The sequence below is a fragment of the Petaurus breviceps genome, unplaced genomic scaffold (genome assembly GCF_028583685.1).
Source record: "Petaurus breviceps papuanus isolate PSGF00001 unplaced genomic scaffold, PetGlider_PUasm1.0 175, whole genome shotgun sequence".
NCBI classification, from domain to species: Eukaryota; Metazoa; Chordata; class Mammalia; order Diprotodontia; family Petauridae; genus Petaurus; species Petaurus breviceps.
The window spans coordinates 29124320-29147223 of NW_027185764.1; the positions used below are offsets into that span (position 1 = coordinate 29124320).

At 40.8% G+C, this 22904-nt stretch overlaps 1 protein-coding gene across 1 annotated transcript in view; it reads left to right on the plus strand.

Moving 5' to 3' along the window:
• The first annotated feature begins 308 nt into the window (after positions 1 to 308).
• LOC138158772 (small ribosomal subunit protein mS27-like) overlaps positions 309 to 22904 on the plus strand; it is a 29576-nt gene continuing 6980 nt past the window's right edge. The window contains exons 1-4 of the mRNA XM_069084981.1: positions 309 to 409; positions 7598 to 7713; positions 9507 to 9609; positions 16558 to 16700. Of these exons, the coding sequence (XP_068941082.1) occupies positions 376 to 409; positions 7598 to 7713; positions 9507 to 9609; positions 16558 to 16700 (396 nt within the window). The 5' untranslated portion in view covers positions 309 to 375. The remainder of the gene's footprint in view (positions 410 to 7597; positions 7714 to 9506; positions 9610 to 16557; positions 16701 to 22904) is intronic.

The window sequence follows — 22904 nt, forward strand, 5'->3', positions numbered from 1 at the left end:
GAATCAGCTTGCTGCTTTTTTAAAAAAAGCTATCAAGTGGTGGTAGGCTTAGCCATTACTTTTCACATTTAAATGTTTTATGTCTGATACCACTCATCATCCCTCTCTTTGTCTAACTCTAACCATCAAGCTCTGATTACAAGTTTAAAGAGTAGCAACCTCTGCTTATCCAGACCCATCATAAGAGCCACAAAACGATTGCAGTGAAATCGCTTCCTCGGGCTTAATGGTGATATTTCTCGAGTGCAAAGTAGTAAACCTGTATTTCAGGCTGAGTCAAAGTGGATTATTTTCTCTTCTTTCATATCTTTTTTTGTTCCTTTGTTTCAGGTACAATATGGAATTTTCCCAGACAACTTTACATTCAACTTACTTATGGATTATTTTATAAAGAAAGAAAATTATGAAGGTAAGAAATCCAGTGTCTTAGAGGACATACTCTGCGTAAGGAAGCGTGTGGCCCAATACCCCTGAACCAAAGAATCAGTTGTTTCTTTTTTTGTTTTTTTATTCTCAACTAAATTGTTGTATTTACTCCTTACATCAGTATGTAACTTTATAGTTTTGATATATGTTATCAGATTTGCTCCTCAAAGCAGTCCCCTTGAAGGAGGGCAGGTCACATCAAAGTAAATATTCCCATTTGGCTGATTAGACAATTGAGGTTTACATAGGTTATTCCCTGTGATACACCCAAGGTCAACAAATCAGAGATGGCATCTAGGTGGTATATTGAGTAGAATTGCCAAACCTGGATTCCAGAAGGATATGAGTTTGTATCCCACCCAGATAGATATGTCTTAGCTACTTGACTCTGGACAAATCAGAGTTTCCCCGTCCATAAAATGAGGATAATAAAATCTCCAAGGGTTCAAACTCTATGCAGCAAGCCCTGATTACATATCTAAAGAGTGGCAAGTTCTGCTTATCTAGACCCATTGAAATAATTGTCTTAAAACTGAAGGTGATATCTCTCTTGAGATAAGTTAGACTGTAATATATTTATGATGCCACCTCATAACGCAAATAAAGTGTTTTGCAGACTTTAAAGTGCTATATAAATGTGTACATTCACTATTATCTAGAGCTGGAAGGGACCTCAGAAGCCATCTAGTATGACTTCTTCATGTTACAAAGGAGGAAACTGGCTCAGAGAAATTAGGTGACTTAACCAAGTCACGGAGATGCTACCAAACAGAAGAAGAAGGATCACATGTCTAGAGAGTGGTGGAGCCAAGCCTACAGCGCAGATCAGTCATCTGGCACACACTAAATGCCGATTCCATGCCAGGCACTGTTCTGAGATCCATTTCCAGTATACCACAGGCTTCATTTTCTGTATCAGACTCTTGGTTCAGCCAGGTGAATTTAATCAAAAGCTGTTTACCTGTAAAACCACCTTTAGAAACTTGAGACCATTTCTCTTTGTTTGCAACCCCAGTTTTTCAGGTTAAAGGCCTATGTATTTTAATAAACTTTATCTTGCCTGGCTCACTGGGATCGCAAGTTTGTATACTGTGATTGTTGATCTTTATTTTGTTTTCTGATCATAGGGGCACAGATTTAAAACTGGAAGTGACTTTAAAGATAAATGGAATTATTTTTTTTTAAATACATATCTGTTATCATATGTTAAATATGAACCAGAAGCAGCAGTCAACCATGGTATGATGGGAAGGGTGATGAATCTAGGAGTCAAGACCCTTAGCCATAACTCATTGTAGGGCAATCAGAGTTATTTCATGTCTCCGGGTCTCAGTTCCCTAATTTATAAAATGAGGGCATTGGACCCGATTTTAGTTTTGGCTCTCTACCATCACTTTCTCCTCTGAATTTAAATTTTGTTATTAAGTTCTGTCAGTATAAAATAATGAAATAACCTTAAACCCAAAGCCTGTTCCTGCCCCTCCCTTCTAGAAGGTCAAAGGAAGAAGATGGGCTTGTACCCCATTCTTGACTTCAGTAATTGGAAGACCCATGACCCATAATTGAAAGACCTATGTGGATGCACCCTCCAGCAATTCAAAATGGCAGCTCCTCTATGCTTTGATAGACAATCTTCATGAGCTCCTTTGACTCAAAAAAAAAATCTATACCTAGTGCCCAACTCTCATTATAAATCTCTCCAAACTGAATTATCTCTGAGTTTGTTTTCAGATAAAAACAGTCTCTTCTCTGGGCCTGTGTTCAGGGCCTTTTTAGCTTGGTAATACCTACTCTGCTAACCTAGCTAAGGGTCATCATTGTGAGGCACCAGGGTAGGGCTTTAGTGGAGACCATATAATAATGAACAGGAAATTACAATATTTAGCATGGAAATGACAGTAATAATGAGCAGCAAATTTCAATAATCAGCATATAGTAGTAGATGGAGAGCCTGGATTCAAATCCAAGCTCTAATACTACCCATGTGATACCAGGCAAATCACTTAACTTGTCTGAACCTCAGTTTCTTCGCTTGTAGAATGGAGACAAAGATACCTGTAATGTCTTTTCCATAGGGCTCTTGTCAGGCTAGAATAATGTTTGTAAAGTGCTTTGAAAACTCTGAAATACCGTAGCAGCAAGCACCCCAAGCGTCCTCAGTGTTTGCCACCCATACAGGTTCTTGGATCTGCTTTGTTAAAGGAAAGCAACTCAAAATGGGTTAACAAACTTACTTTAATCAGTCAGACCATATATCGTTTACCTTGTTCAGGGGAAATAGGTCAGCACCCCGAACTTCAAAGTATACAGGCAGAATTATCAAGACAGAAACAGATCAAGTAGACAGCTTTCCAAACTGTCCATCCATTACATCCATACCCAGTCAACATCTGGGTTTCCACATCTGGGTTTTTCAAAGCCGGGGGACTCTCAACAATGGCTTCCCAGAATTCAGATCAAATCACAGAACACTTCTCAAAGTGAGTCCCAAAACAAAGCTACACATCAGGGCTTATATAGCCTTCTCCTGGCTCAGAGAATGGTAACAACCTTATTGACTCACTGGCCAATCAAGAAGTATCTACTGAAAAACAAGCCTCCCTCCCCAGGCTTCAGGTGCACTTTAGCCTAGGGGCAGGGAAGATCTTTAAAATTTACATTCTCATTACAAATACTCAACAAATTTGTGATCTCATCTATTTGTAAATTCTCTCAAGTGATTGTAAACCATCTATGCCTGCCCATCCCAAACAACTCTTCTCTAGGCCTTCCCATAGGTTTGCCAAAAATGGTTCACCCAATGCACTAAAAGACTTCTTCACTTTCTCCTGACATCACCAGGAATGTTACTTGTCATCCTTTGCCTTTGATATAAATAGCAATTATTTCTAGTGACAGTGAAGGAAAGGGGAGGAGGATGATGGTGGTAGGGGTGGGATATGGATGGAAAAAGGACAGGAAACACACACATATCCCAGTGCACATGTGTGATACAATGGAGGCTCTAATCATAATCTTTGGAATTAAAGCTAAAAGAAATCTCAGGGGATCATCTAATCTAACACCTTCATTTTATAGATGAGGAAGCTGAGACCCAAAAAAGTGTCTTGCCAAGGTTTCACAAGAAGTAAGTCTAGTCAGCAAGCATTTATTGAGTGCCTACTATATGCCAGGCCCTGTGCTAAGAAGGATTTGAAGAAAGGCCAAAAATAGTCTGTTGCCAAGAAGCCCACAGTCTACTGGGAGAGACAACCTACAGACAACCACATATAAATAAGATATAAGCAGGATGAGATTACAGATCATCTCAGAAGGAAGGCACTAACTTTGAAGAGGGCTGGAAAAGGGGGCTTGTAGACAGTAGCACTTTAGCTAAGACCCAGAAGAAGCTGGGAGGTGGAGGTGACATGAGTTCCAGGCCTGAGGGACAGCCAGCGAGAATGAGCCAAGCTGGGCGATGGAATATCTTTGTGCAAGGAACAGCAAGGAGGCCAAAGTCACCAGATCATAGAATACAAGAAGACTGGAAAGGTAGAAAGTTATGAAGGACTTGAAAAGCCAAATGTGGTCAGACCTGTGCTTTAGAAGAAGAGCCCTTTGATAACTGAGTGGTGGATTGGTGGGTGTGGGCAGACTTGTGGCAGGAAGACCAGTCTTCCTACTGCATTAGTCTGGTGTGAAGTTGTCTCTCCCATTGGACTGTGAACTTCCTGAGAAACTCTGTGTGTGTGTGTGTGTGTGTGTGTGTGTGTTTCTGGTAAAATGTAAACACTTTGAGAGTAGGGATTATTGCATTCTTTTATGTGGGGCCCCAGACTTTTGCCCAGTTCTGTGCACAGAGTAACCACTTAATAAATAATTAGCGATTGCTTGATGAATGGATTGACTTTGGAAACAGTAGAGCACTAAATTATTATCTGTTAATTCCATTCAGTAAAAACTACAGCATGAACTACCAAAGTTCTATAGAGCTGCTGGCAACATGAAGTTGATTGTACAGGACAACTTAATTTCATTGGCCAGGCTGATTAAGATAGAGAATCTAAGCCAAAAGAATACAATAGAAACAAACTAAAAATTAAAAAACATGATCTTGGTTGTACTAAAATACAGTATTATCCACAAAACACATGTGTTTCTATAATAATCTATAAATGTAATATATTTGTATAATATATATTATATTTATAATTATATATAATTAAAATATATATAAATATAATATATAAGTAACCTATAAAACAAAATACTATACATTTTTTACTAATTGAGTGTCTAGTTTGTCTTTATTTTTAATCCTTATCACTTCCATCCCTTATCTTGTCACAGATTTACTAGCTCTATACCTATGAAGAGCGCTGGGCCTGGACTCCACTTCCTGAGTTCAAATTTGACCTCAGACACTTACTAGCTATGTGACCCTGGGCAAGTCACTTCACCCTGTTTACCTTACTTTCCTCACTTTTAAAAAGAGCTAGAGAAGGAAATAGCAAACCCCTCCAGCATCTTTTCAAAGAAAACTCCATATGGGGTCAGGAAGAATTGGACATGACTGAACAACAACAACAAAAAAACCAACATCAATAACAGTGGTTATTGACCATCCCTTCCTCAGTTTCCTTATTTGCCCAATAAATTGCAGAAAGTTCTTCCTCATGGAGATATTCTAAGCAGCCACAACATTTGTAAAGAAACCTGACTTTGAACAGCTGCAATTAAATACAAACCTAGTAAAATTATGATCATATAAAAAAAATCGAGAACCCAAACCACCACATCAGTGACTGGACAACATTCATCTACTTTTGTGCAAGCACTGCATTTTAAATCAATAGCAGTATCCACTAATTTGAGAATGTGTTCCTAAAGGGGGAACTGTTTGAACGTTTGTGTTGTGGAATATCTAGGGAAGATAAAATTGCCCAAGGTGTGGTCTCCTATGATCAGCATTTATGTGGAAACAAACATCTTTGTGTTAGATTCTTCCCCACCCTCCAGGGACTTAAGATTTATAAAAGCACTTCTCCCTTCTTCCTCATCTTTGAAACAGAATTATCCATGCCTTATTTTTTTAACCACCCATTTTTTAACTGAGAATCATAGATTTGAGCTTAAAGGAACATTTGAGACCATCCAGGGCAATCCCTCATTTTACATATGAGGAAACTGAGGGCTAGAGGGGGGAGTGACTTTTTGTAGCGGCAAGCACCCCAAGCGCGTCCTCAGGGTTTGCTGCCCATACGGGTTCTTGGATCTGCTTTGTTAAAGGAAAGCAACTCAAAATGGGTTAACAAGCTTACTTTAATCAGTCAGACATATATCATTTACCTTGTTCAGGGGAAAAAGGTCAGCACCCCAAACTTCAAAATATACAGACAGAATTATTAAGACATTAACAGATCAAGTAGACAGCTTTCCAAACTGTCCAACCATTACATCCATACCCAGTCAACATCTGGGTTTCCACATCTGGGTTTTTCAAAGCCGGGGGACTCTCAACAACGGCTTCCCAGAATTCAGATCAAATCACAGAACACTTCTCAAAGTGAGTCCCAAAACAAAGCTACACATCAGGGCTTATATAGCCTTCTCCTGGCTCAGAGAATGTAACAACCTTATTGACTCACTGACCAATCAAGAAGTATCTACTGAAAAACAAGCCTCCCTCCCTAGGCTTCAGGTGCATTTTAGCCTAGGGGCAGGGAAGATCTTCCAAATTTGCATTCCCATTACATTTTTCCAAGGGAAGTTGTTTAAAATTTCCTCTGCCATTCTTCACTGCTCCAGAAGTAGGAAGGGAATCCACTTGGGTGGTAGAGACAGCTCCAATATGGCAGGCAGAAAATCTGATCTCTTTATTCCACTAGAGTGAGGGATACATACTTCCTTTTTTTCTGACTCAGTTTCTTTAGCTGATAATAATGCTATGTATTTATATAATATTTTAATAAAAATGAATAAAAATGAATTTATTAAGTGCTTACTATATACAAGACACAGCAAGATGGTGCAGTGAATATAGCACCTAGCCTGGAATCAGGAAGACTGGAGTTCAAATCTGAACTCAGACACTTATTAACTGTGTGATCCTGGGCAGGTCTCAGTTTCCTCATCTATAAAATGAGCTGACAAAGGAAATAGCAAACCACTCTAGCATCTTTGCCAAGAAAACTCCAAATGGGGTCGCAAAGAGTCGGGACTATCAAATAATTGAACCACAACAACATATGTACAAGACACCGTACTAAGTACTAGAGATACAAATAGTTAAGGTCCTCAAAGAACTCACAGTTCTAATTGAGGGAGACTAGACATATGAGGTTTCTGCTGCAAATCAGATAGAACAGCCCAGTGACCCTTAGCTAGATGATATCTTTTTTTAGGGTCACTTCTGTTGATAAAACCATGTATATTGTTGAACCTTTTGACAGTGCCAAGGACTTTGGTGTCAGGAATTTTATTTTCTAAATCTCCAGGAACGACGACCACTGAGAAAGTGGAGGTTATTGCAACTGTAGCTTTAGTTGCTAAGCTTCATCTCCATAGTGGTTGCTACCCTGGACAGCGACCACAGAAGCTGCTCTAAGGCTCCTGGTTTGGGTCACTGCTGTCCTCAGGGCTCTTGAGCTCAGAGTCCAGGGCTACTATGAAAACCCTTTCATCATCACCATCCTTATCCTCATCATAACTAATGGTTTTATAGTGCTTTGTGATTTATGAAACACTTTACAAATACTATTTCATTTTGAACTCACAACAACCCTAATAAGTAGGTATTAACATTATTATTATCCTGATTTTACAGATGAAGAAACTGAGGCACATGGCAGTTAAATCACTTGCCCAAGGTCACACAGCTAGTCATTATCTAAGGTCACATTTGAACTCAGGTCTTTCTGGCTCTGGGTGCAGCGCTCTATCCACCATGCCAACTAACTATTATTAGAATTATTTTTTTTTAATTATAGAATAATTGGAAGGCAAGTTCCCTTAGGGCAAGAACTGGTTTTGGGGTTTTGGTTTTGTTTTTTTATTGGGGGGTGAGTCCCCAACACTTAGCACAATGCCCAGAACATAATAGTACTCAGTAAACATTTGTTGACTGACCTATTGATAAATACCAGTTTTTGATGGTCTTACTTGAAGTCTGATTCACTTTTGTCCTGACCAGGTGCTTTAGCAGTGGTTTTCCAGATCATGCTGCAGGAAGACTTTGACACGCCCTCCACTCAGCTGCTCTCTCTCTATGTTTTATACCAGTGTCTAGCAAAGAAGTCAGAATTCAGCGTAAGTGTTCCTTGTTAAATCCTTTAAGCATGAGAAAAGCCAGATAGTGGATGCTGATGGAGTCAGAGTGGCAAACATTTGTGTTTGGCTAAAAAAACAGAAGATTAAGATGGAAAGAGAAAACAGATTTCTTTTGTTCCTGGTTCCAATAAATAGAAACTGTATACCTTAGCAAATGGATTGGGCTTGAATGGTACTTCATACCCGTTACTTCTGTACATTGTTAAAATTAACACAGGTTGGCTACAAATGTCGGAAAACTAGACTGAACTCTTTTAAAGATATGATGTTGCAGATAAGTGGTTAATAGCATTTTTTAAAGTGTTATTGATGTTTAGGATTATTTCTGGGTCATTAATGTTTTAGAAAGTCTCAAATAATTAAATATTTAGTTACAGATCTTAGTTTTTTCAAATTCCATTTTTATTTTTGCCTTCTATTTTCCTTATCACTCAGAACCAGAAAAGGAAAATAAAAAGGCCCTAATACAATAATCAATCATTTAATAACTAAATTTTTCAAAGTAAAATCTCACCAGGCTCACTTCTCACTCAATTTACAAGTCAATATCAAACTGTTTTTGAAAACCAAATGGCTTATGAGTTAGGCACACTTAATCACATTATCTATTCCAAGCCCATATACTTGGGATACTTTTCCTTCTTGAAATAATCATTCCAAATATTGAAGAAGCATGAAAAATGACACCAATGTTAAACTAAATTTGAAAGATCTACAGAATGCTGGTGTTGGTATAGAAGCAACATTAGCTTCTTAGAGGCTATGCCTGTGAAATGTGAATTCTGGTAGTTCGTGTGAGTGGGTAATGCTTTGGCTACAGGACCAAGGATGGATTGTGTGTCCTAAGAACCAGCTTAGCTAAATGTGTAGTTGACTCATCACCAAATGATTTGGCCTCCAAACTATATATTTTTTTTTAGCCAAGGCTAAATAACTATATAAATTATTATTTATAGGCTAAGAATTCTGTTATTTTATATTATATTATTTATAGGCTAAGAATTATATAAATATATATATATTAATTTCTACATTGCCAGAGAGTGTGCCCCCAGTGATAAAACCAAGATTTTTCAAAGGCCAGAGTTTTTCTAGGATAGTGCACGAGAAACCTTGGTTCTCTTGCTCTGACCAGAATTGCAGCCTAGAAGCACTATTCACTCCTCTGCCTTATTCCTAATACATGTGCAGCACCCCTGGATCAGAACAAGTTTGGCTGTGTTTCCTGACTTTTTCTGCAAATCCAGCCAGCCTGGATTCTTATATGTGAACTGATTTCACAGCAGCCACATCACTTCATACCTTTGCTAGCCTAGGGACTCTGATATGATGTCCCCTGTGTCACAGTGTCTCCATTGAGTCCCCTGGTTGATTTCCTCTCCTATTGACTGGCTTCAGTTTTAGTCACCTATAATTTTACACTCTCAACTGAAGGAAACTATTGCTAAATGTTTCTGCCTGCCTAATTTGTTTGAATTTGTTTCTGAAAGGCATATATCCCCTTAAAAGCAATCTAGTGGTTGGATTTATTTTAACAAGCTATTAAGAGGAGGCATTGTCATGCTTACTGAATTGTATAAGAATTCAGTTGTTTGCTCCTTCATGCCACTGTATATGTGTGTGTTTATGTGTGTATGTATGAGAGAGAGGGGGGGGAGGGGAGGGAGAGAGAGAAAGAGAAAGAGAGACTGGGAGAGGGAGAGAGAATAGGCTGTCAGCATTTCAAGCAAACATTGCTGACCAACAGCATTTACCCATGTGCTTTCTTGCAGTGGGAGGAGGAGAAAAATTTTGGAGCATCCTTATTACTTCTGGGCCTTAAACAGGAGAACACTGTGTACTTGAGTTCCCAGTTGTACGGCTATGCACTTCTGGGTGAGTTGTGTTTATAACCTGTGTTTTTTTTTCTTTTCCTGATAACATAGTTGGCACCATTCTTCTAGTTTCCTACTAATCTCATTTGAATTCAGCTCTCCAGTGAAATTCGAACATGCTTTGGCTACAGGACCAAGGGTGGATTGGTCACAGACATAGAAATTTGGTCACAGACATAGAAATACACTATTGATAGGATTGAGGTCTTTATAGAGTTAAATAGAGGTTATTTAAAATGTAGCGGTGCTAAGCCATAGTGCCAAATGAGATCAAGCTCCAACAGTCCTAAATTCTTCAGAAAGAGTCGGTGTGATAGGGTGATTCTTTATGTTGTTTAAAAGTGACCCCCACTGGTCTGATTAATATGGGCCAGCAAACACTCAGAAACTTAAAATGTAAGGAAATTGTAATATAGTAGGATGAGCTCTGGATTTGTTCAAGAGACCCGAGTTCTAGTCCTCACCATCCCAATAACTTGTTTGTAAACTTTTCTTGCAACTTTTCAAGACTTCTTGCCTCATCTATAAAAAGAGAAGTGACCGAGATCAAGGTTTCTGAAGTCCCCTATAGCCTTAATATTTTCATGTTGTTGTTTAGTCGTTTTCAGTCATGTCCGACTCTTCATGACCCCATTTGGTGTTTTCTTGACAAAGATACTGGGGTGAAATGCCATTTCCTTCTCCAGCTCATTTTACAGATGAGGAAACTAAGGCAAACAGAGTGAGGTAACTTGCCCAGGGTCACACAGCCAGTAAGTGTCTTAGGCCAGATTTGACCTCAGGAAGAGGAGTCTTCCTGACTCCAGGCCCAATGCTCTATCCACAGCTCCACCAGCTTCCCCAGCATTTCATGGCATGTTCTAAAATATTAAGGATTAGCCTATGTTTATATTTTCTAATACTTAAGAAATTTAATCAATTTTTTTGAACCTATACTTCAGGAAAAGCTAGAAAATTGAGAATTTATAACTATATTTATGAAACAGCAAACTGATGCAGTGGATAGAGCACAAAACTCAAGAATCAGGAAGACCTGAGTTCAAATTCCACCCCAGAAACTTAGTAGCCATGAGACCCTGGACAAGTCACTTAACTAACTCTCAGACTCAGTTTCCTTGACTGTAAAATGGGGGTGATGACAGTACCAACTTCACAGGGTTGTTGTGAGGATCAAAGGAGAGAACATATGTACAATGCTTCACAAACCCTAAAGCTCTACACAAATGCTAGCTGTCATTGTTATTATAACAAATTATTCTCAGTTGACACTCAGATGTGAGAAGTCACACTTTGAGGGTAAAAATCCTCAATAGCTCACACTAATATAACAATTTTAAGGTTTACAAAGCATTTTACAGACGTTTTCTCCTTTGTTCCTCACTGCCACGCTATGTGATAGATAGTGTTGTTATTCTCATTTTACAGATAAGGAGATTGAGTCTGGGAGAAGTTATATAACTTCCCCAGGTCTCACAACTAGTAGGTACAGGAAGCAGCATTTAAACCCAGGTCCTCTTCACTCCAAGTCTAACACTCTTACCATTATACCATAGCACCCTTCATCTGAGGCAGAAGTAGCCTAGTTGATTCAGGATGCTCTGACTTGACCTGAAGCAGTTGATTTATGACTGTGATGGCTTGATGTTGGGGTAAAACAATATGGCGCCCCATTGGCCATCCATATTCCATTGGAAGAGTAGCAGTTCAAGAGGAGGTTCCCTCCTGATGAGCTATAAAGAATGCCAGGATCCAGCTGTAGAGACCTAAGATTTGCTGGCTCATGGTCACTTCCTTGGAGCCACGCCTCTTCAAGGTACTGCATCTTTCCACCCCAGAATTCTCAGCAAACTTCCCTGCTTCCTGAACCTCCATTTCAGATATAAATTCAGGAATTATAGAATAGGCAAGAGTGAATATGAAAGAGATTTGCCCAGGCTCAAACCAGGTAACTCAAAACTTACTCGGCTTTCCTGTATTAGAAAGGTAGCTCAGTGTGACAGATAGGAGTGCTGGACATGGAGTAGAGAAGAACAAGGTTCAGATCACTTTGTGACTTTGTGCGAATCATTTATCCTCAATTTATCAATTCACCTACAAGATGGGGGTATCTCACAGGGCTGTTGTGAGAGTCAAATTAAGACAATGTGAGGACAGCACTTTGAAAACTCTGATGGCCTGTATAATATCAGCTAGGGTTATAATGAATATTATTTATAACATTTAACGTATTTATTATAATTATTATTCTGTTAATTCTTCTATATCTAGGGAAACTATTCTGATCCCTTCTCACCTGGCAGTGGCCCTACTTTTACCTGTTCTCCCCTCCCTTGGACGTAAAGGAGAATGACATCATTTCTCCTAAACATACCTAAGCAGAATTTTGAATTCACCCATATGGGATCTGTGGACCCCATTCATCTGTTCTTGCAATTCTGGATTTTTGCTCAGTCAGTAACCTTTCTGATGACTTAGCATTTCTTGGATTCACTTGAAGTCCAATATAACCCCTGGTATCACAGATTTACAGCTGGTAGAGAGACCTCAGAAGCCATCTCAGGCAATCTTCTCATTTTACAGATAAGGAAACTGAGGTCTTGTGAGGTTAAATGATTTGGCCAGTGTCCCGGCTGATAAATTTTTGAGGCAGGATTTGAACCAAGATCTCCCCAACTCTAAATCCAGCACTTTATCTGACTTTACCAAGCAAGCAAGGAAGTTGTTATTGTTCAGTTATTTCAGTCATATCTGACTCTTTGTGACCCTAGTTGAGATTTTCTTGGTAAAGAGACTGGAGTGGTTTACCATTTCCTTCTCCAGCTCATTTCACAGATGAGGAAATTGAGGCAAGCAGGGCTAAGTGACTTTCCCAGGGTCACATAGTAAGTGGCTGAGACCGGATTTGAACTGAGGAAGATGGGACTTCAAGTCCATCACTCTGTCCACTGCACCACCTAACTGCCCCTCACGAGGAAATACAAACAGGTGACTACAACATCCCGTTCACCTCACAGTCTGGTTTCAACCTGACGCACACCACTTCATAGTTCACAAAAAACAGGGACCCCATGAGGTTGTTTACCTACAAGTTGTACCAATTATGTCTTTTGGTAATTTTTAAAACACCTTTCTCCTAATTGAAAGATGATGAAACAGGCATGTTCTTCCCATCCCAGTAGGTGCCTCAAATAGACAGACAGTTAAGTAAATGTGTACTTTGGGCCACTGGCCCTTCTGCTTCCCCTGGTGCTAATTTGAGCTTTCCGAAAGACATCCAAGGTGTTACAGCTTGACTTGTTTTGAAGGTGGTCTTTCTGAATTAAATGTGTAGTGGCATAATCTGGTACCTGATTCTGATGGAGTCTGATGGAGAGAGAAGAACTTTAGATTCTGTCAAAACAGGACTCAAAAGTTGGCTTTTTTTTTTTAAACAAATTTTCCATGGGTGGTTCTCCCCCATCCCATCCTCCCCTCCTTCTCCTCAACCCCTGTTCTCTCCCCACCAGCCCCCAACTCTCCCCTCAACATCCCTGCTGATATTGATCTAAGTAATGATTTTCCCTTTTGCCCTCAGGTTGGCATTCAAGACCTTTTACATAGTATAGATTATTCAGGAAGCTACTGGGTCATAGAAAATGTGTTTTGTTGTCTTGGGGCAATATCCCTGATCTCTTGACACCAGTGCTATTTACTGCCATGCCATGCAGCGTGCAGCTTTGCCAACAGCCGCTGAAGCTGCCTCCCTAGGAGTGAGAGACGCCTCGGCGGCCTCCCTAGGAGTGAGAGACGCCTCAGTGGCGGTAGCAGCAATGGTGGTGGCGGCGGCTGTCCAGCCCCAAACACCTGGCAGGCCTAAATTTAGCTGCAGCCTGATGAGCTTTGTACGCGTGCTTCCTTCTGTAGTCTTTTTCAAATGTTCTTTCTTAGTAAAAGTAAAACAAAGCTGTCTGATTAGCACTAAGTCAGGCCAGCCTAGTCTGAGTTGGTCGTCAGTACCCTAGCACTGATGCATAGCTCAGTGGACAAAGTGCCTTACCTGGAGTCAGGAAGACTCATCTTCCTGAGGTCAGATCTGTCCTCAGAGAATTCCTAGCGGTGTGACCCTGGGCAAGTCACTTAACCCTGTTTGCCTCAGTTTTCTCATCTACAAAATGTGCTGGAGAAAGAAATGGCAAACCATTCTAGTATCTGCCAAGAAAATCCCAGACGGGGTCAGGATGAGTCAGACACGACTAAAAATGACTGAACATCAACCACCGCCCGAGGAGGAGCGGTCACCTCCATAAAAGCTGTTTGTGAAGATGTGTAGCACCTTTTCCCAGAATGCTCACATCTCAGGTAATCATATGAAATGTTTCTTCTTCCAAAAGGAGGGCTGTCAGGAGGGTGCCAAAGGAGGCTATGGACCCCTCTGGTGTAAGGACTAACAGTCCCTCAGACCATCTAAGACAAAGGTCCTCTGTCCCTTTGATCCCAGAGTCACCCTATGACTGTCCTGCCCTCACCAGGCTGCATTTTCAGCCAAAGACTCAGTCAGTGTCTCTCTGCCAATACCTTGATCCCAAAGCCTCGATAGGGCTTTCTCTTCCTCTGAACTTGAACCTGGATTTCTGGCCTTTAGCCAATGGATGATTCTTTTATTTTTGAAGGGGGAAGGTTAAGAATAATGTACTTTTATTTTGTGTTCCAAAAGGGTGGGAAAAGGCACCCTCTCCTTGCAGCCTGGGGAGTGTGAGTGAGCAGCGATGATTTCCTGTCATTGAATGCTGTTGTACAATGCCATGAGTTCCCAGAGGAAAGCATGGAGTCACTTTTACTGAAATGCTCTCTGAACAAACACACCAAAAAAGTCCTCATTTACATTTAGAGGATCATAGATATAGAGCAAAAAAGGGTCTCAGAGGCCATGTAGTCTAGCTCCCTCATTTTACAGATGAGGAAACTGAGTCCCAGGGGGTTGAGGGCCTTGCCCAGGGTCCACAGTTAGTAAATGTCAAAGCAGGATTTGAACTCAGGTCTCTGATTCTATAGCCAGTACTCATTCCAGTATACATCACTACCAGGCCCTATTTCAAGATTTTTTTTTAGAGAAGACATGGTTCAGATAGATCAGTGACCTTTCACTGGATACTTTTTTGAGCAAGTGAAAATTGATCACCAGTTTATTATTAAATGAATCTCCATAAGTGAATATTATGACCAGCCTAACAGAGAAATTTGGAAATGGCTTAGCACACTTTCAACTTGTTGTACGTTCATATTATGGTGTCAACAGGGCAGTAGGTTTTGGGGGTTTTTCCCAACACAGGAGAGTTGACACTGGAAGAAAAACCTTGCTGATCCAGCAAATATGACATGTCCTACCACAAGTTAAATGTTACTCAGCAACAAAAAATTAGTATCTAAGAGAAACCTTAGAAATCTGATGAATATGAGAAGTTGTCTCTTACTCATTGTCAGGGAGTTCGTAATAGAGAAAAATACCTGATGAATTCTGGGGTTGATGAAAGGCTTTCCTACAAAGCAAACACATTTACTAAATATTAGTTCATAGTAGGGCAGCCAGGTGGCCCATTGGAAAGAGGACCGGGACCTGGAGTCAGGAAGACCTTAGCTCCAGTGTGGCCTCAGACACTTCCTAGCTGTGTGACCCTGGATAAGTCACTTGACCCTGTTTGTCTCCATTTCCTCATCTGTAAAATGAGCTAGAGAATGAAGTGACAAACCACTCCAGGATCTTTGCCAAGAAAACCCCAAATGGGATCAGGAAGAGTCAGACAGGACTGAAAAATGACTGAAAGTTAATAATAGAAAAGGAAACCTTACGAATGTAACTTTGTCAGATGTGTTAAGATACGTATGTATGTTAAACTAGTTATCCTATGTAAAAACTATGCTGTGCATTGTTCTAGGAGTTTTGAAACCAGCGAAACGGAAGGGTGGGAGGGAAGGGAGAACAGCATTGCCACACTTGACAGAGCTTCTAAGAGCATGTCTAATCTGCCTCTGCTCGTGCTTCCTTATTTTTGACCTTAGAACACACATCCCTAGGCACTGAGCAAATTAGGGGCATGTCTACTCTGTGCGAGGTGCCCCTGGGCATCTAGACAGAGCCTGGATCCTGTCCTCAAGAGGTACATTTAGACTGCCGTCGGGGAATGGCTGAACAAGTTGTGGTGTCTGAATGTAATGGAATACTGTTGTACTATAAGAAAGGATGAGCAGGCAGACCTCGGAAAAACCTAGAAAGACTTAAATGGACTGATTTTGAGTGAAATGAGAGGAACCAGGAGAACACTGTACACAGTAACAGCCACATTGGACGATGACCAACTTTGATAGACTTAACTCTTCTCAGCAATACAGTGATCTAAGACAATTCCGAAAGACCCATGATGGAAAATGGCTAAACACATCCAGAGAAAGAACTATGGAGTCTGGATGCAGACTGAAACGTACTATTTTCTCTTTTTTTGTTTATTTTTTCTTTCTTGCGGTTTTCCCCTCTTGTTCTGATCCTTCTTGTCCAACATGACTAATGTGGAAATATGTATAATATGCTTGTATATGTATAGTCTACATCAGATTGCATGCCCTCTTGGGGGGGAGGGAGGGGTTGGAACTCAAAATCTTATAAAAGTGAATGTTGAAAACTAAAAGTAAATAAGTTTTTTCAAAAAAAATAGACAGTAATAGGGGCAACAAGATGAGGACACAGGTAACTTAACTATAATATGAGGCAGAAGGTGGGAGGCACCATAAGAAAAGTAAGAACTCGTTATTATGGAGGCTTAAAGGGGGAAGAGATCAGTGATCTCATGGGGAGGAGAGGAAGACATCTTGGTGGAGGCAGCCTTCATGAAGAGCTTCAATGACGGGTGGGATTTTGGCAGCTGCAGCTGAGGTTGCTGAACATGCCTCTCTCATCTTTCTTTCTTTTGCACGACAGGGAAAGTGGAATTGAGCCAAGGGCTGCGGGCTGTGTTCCGGGACATGCCTTTAATGTGGACTCCGGGGTATCTGGACAGAGCTCTCAAGGTCATGGAGGAAGTGGCATCTTCCCCACGAGACACGAAGTTGTGTAAAGAAGCTGTAAGTTTTTTCCGTTCTGGATCACGCAGCAGAGGCAGTGTGACAGGGCAGATAAAGAGTTAACCTTCGAATCAGGAAGGTGCACGTTCAGATCTTGTGTCTGACAGACTAGGCGAGTGTGACCCTGAGCAAGTCATCTGAATGACTTTGAGCCCCAGTTTCTCATCAGACAAATGAGGAGGTTAGACTAGATGGTGTCTATAGACCTTTCCTGTTCTGACTCTGTGATCCCATCTTCTGCTTGATAGACTTTTAATAAGACTATATTTAGCTTCTTTGGGGCAGCTAGGTGGTACAATGAATAGAGCACCAGCCCTGGAGTCAGGAGGACCTGAATTCAAATCCAGCTTCAGACACTAATTGTGTGACCCTGGACAAGTCACTTAATCTCCTTTGCCTCCAAAAAGGAGGGGGGATCGGTGAGAGAATTTAGCTTCTTTATTTGCATTCTTTTGTCTTCATGTGAGATGGATATATTCAAGGAGCTCAAAATAATGGATCCATTTTTAGTATTTGACACTGACAGATAAGCAGTAAGAAACTCAGTTGGTGTTGATCAGTTAGACCAGGGCTTCTCTTAACATCAAGGCAGCTTAGGTAGTACATAGTAGCTTAGATAGAGTGCCAGGCCTGGAGTCAGCAAAACTCCTCTTTCTGTGTTCAAATCCAGCCTCTGCCACTTACAACTGTGTGACCTTGGGTAGGTCATCTGTAAAATGAGCTGGAAAAGGAAGTGGCAAAATACTCCAGTATCATTGCCAAGAAAACCCAAATGAGGTTGACCACAACTGAAAAAGACTGAACAACTCTCTCAACATGGAGTCTGGAAAGTTGTTTTTCAATAACTTTCAATGTAATTGGTTTCCTTTGTAAAGCTCTGTATTTTATTCTATGCATTTAAAAAATATTATTCTGAAAAGGAATCTGTAGGCTTCAGATTTGCTGAAGGGGTGTAAGACACAAAAAAGGGTTCAGAGCCCCTGACTTAGAGCTGTGAGGCTGCTAGAAAGAAAAGTTTCCACTACCACCTACCCTAAATGTAACCAATAGATCACTGCAAAAATAACATCTCTCTAACCACCTGACAGTTTTTGCCCAAGAAAGGTGTTATTTAATACTAACATGTTTATTTAGACATTCCTACATTATTTTTTTTCCCCTTTTTGGGGGGGGGGTGTCAATTCGGAGTAAGTGACTTGGCCAGGGTCACACAGCACTTAAATGTCTGAGACCGGATTTGAACTTGGGTCCTCCTGACTCCAGGGCCAATCTATCCACTGTGTCACCTAGCTTTCCCGACCTTCCTACATCTGAATGTAAACTGAGGACACACATCTTTTGCTCCTCTGAACAACCTTGAAAGATAAAAGTGGATTCTCAGGGACAATATAGTCACAGCATCCCCCCAACAATTGCAGTGTTCAACTCATACTACTAAGGAGGCATGAAATTCTTTTTAGTTTGACTTGTAGGCTCTTCTAAGTAAATAAACGGCTCAAACAAAAGCCATCTGGGTTGGGTTAAAGGAAATATATTCATCTTGCTGCCCAGTTCTTATTAACGACTCTAGCGGGCTGCTTTATCTGTTTATTGCTATTCAAGAACCTTGGCCAAATAGGGACTGGTACAGGCAGCTGGACCCTGTGGGCTTGATGCTGATCTTTGAAAGAGCCTGGCCAAAAGTGAGGTGCCGCAGAACTGGAGAAAAGCAAACATCCTGGTTTTCTAAGTGAGAGAAGAGGTTAGAGTCCACAAATTGTAGGCATGGCAATAAGCATTTATTAAGCACTTAATATATGCTATTTACTACTATGCTTAGTGCTTGAGATACAAATACAAGCAAAAAACCCCGACTACAGTTCCTGCCCTCAAGAAGCTTATATTCTTTTTTTTTAATTTTTTTTTTTTTTAAAGCAGTCGGGGTTAAGTAACTTGCTCAAGGTTACACGGCCAGTTATTTCTGGGTGTGGTGCTGAGTATGTGAGCTCGGATTTGATCCAGGTCATCCTGACACTGGAGCCAGTGCTCTTACTCTCTGAGCCACCTGGCCGCCCCTAAGCAATTGGGGTTAAGTAACTTGCTCAAGGTTACACGGCCAGGTGTTTCTGGGTGGGTGCTAAGTGTCTGAGCCCGGGATTCGATCTCCAGGTCTTCTCAACACTGGAGCTGGTGCTCTTATGCGCTGTGCTACCTGGCCGCCCTGAGAAGCTTACATTCTAATAAAGGAAGACAACACAGAAAGGGGAGTTGAAAAATGATGGGAGGTACTTGCATGAGGTCATGGTGGCCAAGTCCAGAGAGTCAGAAGCAGATTCAGGAAGGGAATGAAGCATGGCCGACCAAATCCCATCTGATGGGAGAGGGGTTGACATGACAGACAGATGTATATTCCATGGTAAGAAGGCCCGAGGGGGTTAGGGAAGTTCCAGGGTGAGAAGGCAGCTGAGTCATAGTGGCTGAGCCTGGAGAGTCAGCAGCACAGACAAGAGGAGGGAATGAAGCATGACTGGCAAGTGCCCATCCTCCAGATGGAGGCCCCAGGTAAAAGCTCACCCATGGGTGAAGGGGGGGCAGCAGGGTAGAGAGATGTTACAGAGTGAAAAGGCATCTGACTTATGGTGGCCAAATCACCAGAGTTAGGAACACAAACAAGAGGGGAGCTTGTTAATGAATAATTAATCCATTGTGAATCATGAATATCTAGGGAGGGGGAAGGAGCTAGTAATCATTGAGCACTTCCAGACTTCCTCAAGAATGGGTTGTGAAGTATCTAGCCAGGATGGCTGCCCCATTGGGGAGTAGACCACCCCATGCTCACATATCTACTTCAGCAAAGCCCTTAAATTCACACCAGACCAAACAATGACCAAGAAATCCAATGAGAAATTTTATTAAGTGACTTTGATTACTTCAGAACCGTGGTCAGTCAGAGGTGAGAGGGCAAGAGGAGAGGGGACCCACCAGTACAGAGTATCTTCTGAGCAAGACCAGAGGCTTCCAGGGATACACGTGGAGGCTGGAATACTCTGTGTCTGGAGGCAACGGGAATGGAGTGCTCCCCTGAGAAAGCCTCAGGGTAGGGACTTTGGACGTACTCATTAGCAACACCTACAAACAACAGCAGTGGTCAGAGCATTAGCACTCTAGCCAGGAGACCAAAGGCCCAGGGATTCCAAGTTTCCAAGCACTCTGACTTTAGATGCTAGAGAGGACCCTGAAGATCCAGACTCAGAATCTCAAGGGTCTGGAGAGGGAAGAGGGTAACTAATGTCATGAGGTGGAAGTCAGCACAGGAGCACAAGTGATCCAGGGTGAGACCAAACAGATGGAGGTGCCTGACCCTGAAACAATTTCAATTCAAGAACCAAAGATCAATTCAGGAAAGATAAGTAAAATTTTAAAAATAGCAACCAGTATCAAAAATTATTGCAATTCTGTGACAACTGCAAGCAGAGACTCAAAGGGAGGAAACTATGTTCCCCAAGGACTTCATGAATACATAGAAAAAATGAATCAAGAGCTAAAAAAAATTATAAGGGGAGTAGGGGTGGGGGGTGGGGAGGGAACAGGATTTTTAAAGTCCTGCAAGAAAGAATTGGTAGGAAAATAAATAGCTTAGAAGAGAAACTGGTAAACCTTATCCAAGTGACAGACTCCATGAAAATTAGAATAGACCAAACAGAAATCAGTGACTCCATAAGACAAGAAATATTGGAACAAATTCAAAAGACTGGAGAAAAAAAGAAGAAAATGTGTGTTTTTATATTTTTTTAATTGGCCTGGAAAATATTCAAAGAGAGATAATTTAAGAATCATTGGCCTCAGTGAAAATCATAATAAATCTAAAAATTGCAGACACTATATTTCAATAAATCATTAATGAAAACTGCACAGATATAAAAGAAACAGAAGAAAAGATGAATATAGAAAGAATCAATCAATTACTCCCTGAACGGAATCCCAAAAGGAAAAGTTCCTGAAATGGCATAGCCCAAATCCAGCATTTCAGCATCAAAGAAAAAACATTACAAGCAGTCACAAAGCAATTCAAGTACCAAAAGACCACCGTCAGGATCACACAAAGTCTGGCAGCTTCTACTATAAGTGAGAGGACATCTTGAAATACATCACATGGCCAAAAAACATAGAGGCTTACAACCAAAAATAACATACCCTGCAAAACTGAGTGTAATCCTCTTAAGGGGTAAAAATACATCTTTAATGTAATAGAGAACCTTTAAACATTCTGATGAAAGTCCAGAGCTGAATAGAAATTCTGAAATACAAGCACAAGAGTCAAAAGAAACCTAGAAAGTATTAGAAAAATGTTAGGGACGTAAGTATTCCTAAACTTTAGCAAGACATTTGACATCTTTGTGGATGCAATGGAGAACTATATATGGGCTGAATGACAATATAGGTCAATGCATTTGGCGACTCTTGGGGAATCACAGAGACCTAAAGAGTGATGGTTAATGGTTCAGTGTCAATCCAAAGAGTGACAGGCCTGGTCTCAGGCTCTTTGGGTTGTCCCATTCCAAGCAACATTCTTATATTGACTCCTGTGGAGACATAGATGGTTTCCAAATGAAATATATGGTTGACATGAAATTGAGAGGTAATATAATGGATATCAGAATTGGAATCCAAAAAGATCTTGATAATTTGGAGAGCTGGACTGAATTTAACAAAGTAAAATATAATACTTGAGTCCTTAGGATCAATCAGTTGACAAGAATTTGTCAAATGCCTACTGTGTGCCAATCACTGTGTTGACTGGTACTAAAGATACAAAGACCAAAAAAAAGGAAATATTCTTTGGCCTCAAGGAGCTTATATGTAACATGGGAAATAAAGCATGTTCAGGGATAAATACAGTATATATACCATTACCACCCCAAAAAGATAAGAGCATCCAGAATGAGCTGAATTCTGAGCATTTGTCTTCAGTTCTTGGTGCCATCTTTCAGGAAGTGCATTAGCAAGTTGGAAGATATCCAGAGAATAGTAATAAGTATGGCAAGAGAGCTGCAGACCATGCCACAAGGAGACCAATTAAAAGGAACTGGTCATGTCTAACTTGAGGAAGAAAAGACTGGCGTGGTAGCTGAGAGAGTGTGGGGGCAGGAGAGATTGAAGGGCTGCCCCATGATGGCAGAGGGATTTGATTCATTCTGCCTGACTCCAGAGGACAAAAATTAGGAGCAAAATCTTTCGGCTTGATAACGGATAAAAACGTCCTAGCAAGTAAAGCTGGCCAGATGTGGAATGGGCTGTGTCAGGAGATAGTTGTCTCCCTCTCATTGGAGGTGCTCCAAAGGAGGCTCACACATGTTACAGAAAAGATTCCTGTTCAGATTGTGTTGTCTTCCAAGTTTCCTTCCAGCTTGGAAATTCTCTGATTTCTGTGATCTGAGCTGTATTCAGTGAGCTCTTACCATGGAATGAAATTTGCTATGGGTGGACAACTTATGTTCTTGCTAACCTAATTATGCCTTTTCTTGGTCTGTTTGGTATGGATTCCCAAACCCAGATCCTTTCTGGTATGAAAATACATCACATCTTGAGTCTAATAAGGCTATAATCAAGTTACAATATATTTGATCATCAGGCTTGAAAATATCAGCTGCCACTGGCACTGTTTAACAAGGCTAGCATTTTCACAGTAGAGAGAACATTTTACCTGGAAGCAGAAAGATCCAAGTTCAAATCCATCCTTAGATTTTGATAGCTGTGTGACCCTGGGCAAGTCACTTAACCTCTTTCATCCTGTTCCCTCAACTGTAAAATAACAATAATAATGATAATAGCTAACATTTATATAGCATTTACTATGGGCCAGGGACTGTGCTAAACCCATTACAATTACTATCTCATTTGATCCTCACAACCCCAGAGTTACTAGGTGCTATTATTATCCCCATTTTACACCTGAAGAAACTGAGGCAAGTAAAGGTTAAGTGACCTGCCCAGGGTCATACAGCTAGTAATCTGAGGATGGATTTGAACTCAGATCTTCCTGACTCCAAGCCCAGCATTCTGTCCACTGTATCACCCATCTGCTTCTCAGTGGAGATAATAATAATGGGGATAACAATAACTTCTACTTCCCAGGATTGTTGTGAGGACCAAAAGAAATAATAATTATAAAGGGCTTTGCTGACCAACATCATCATCATCATCCTCATTAAAGTACAGACAGAA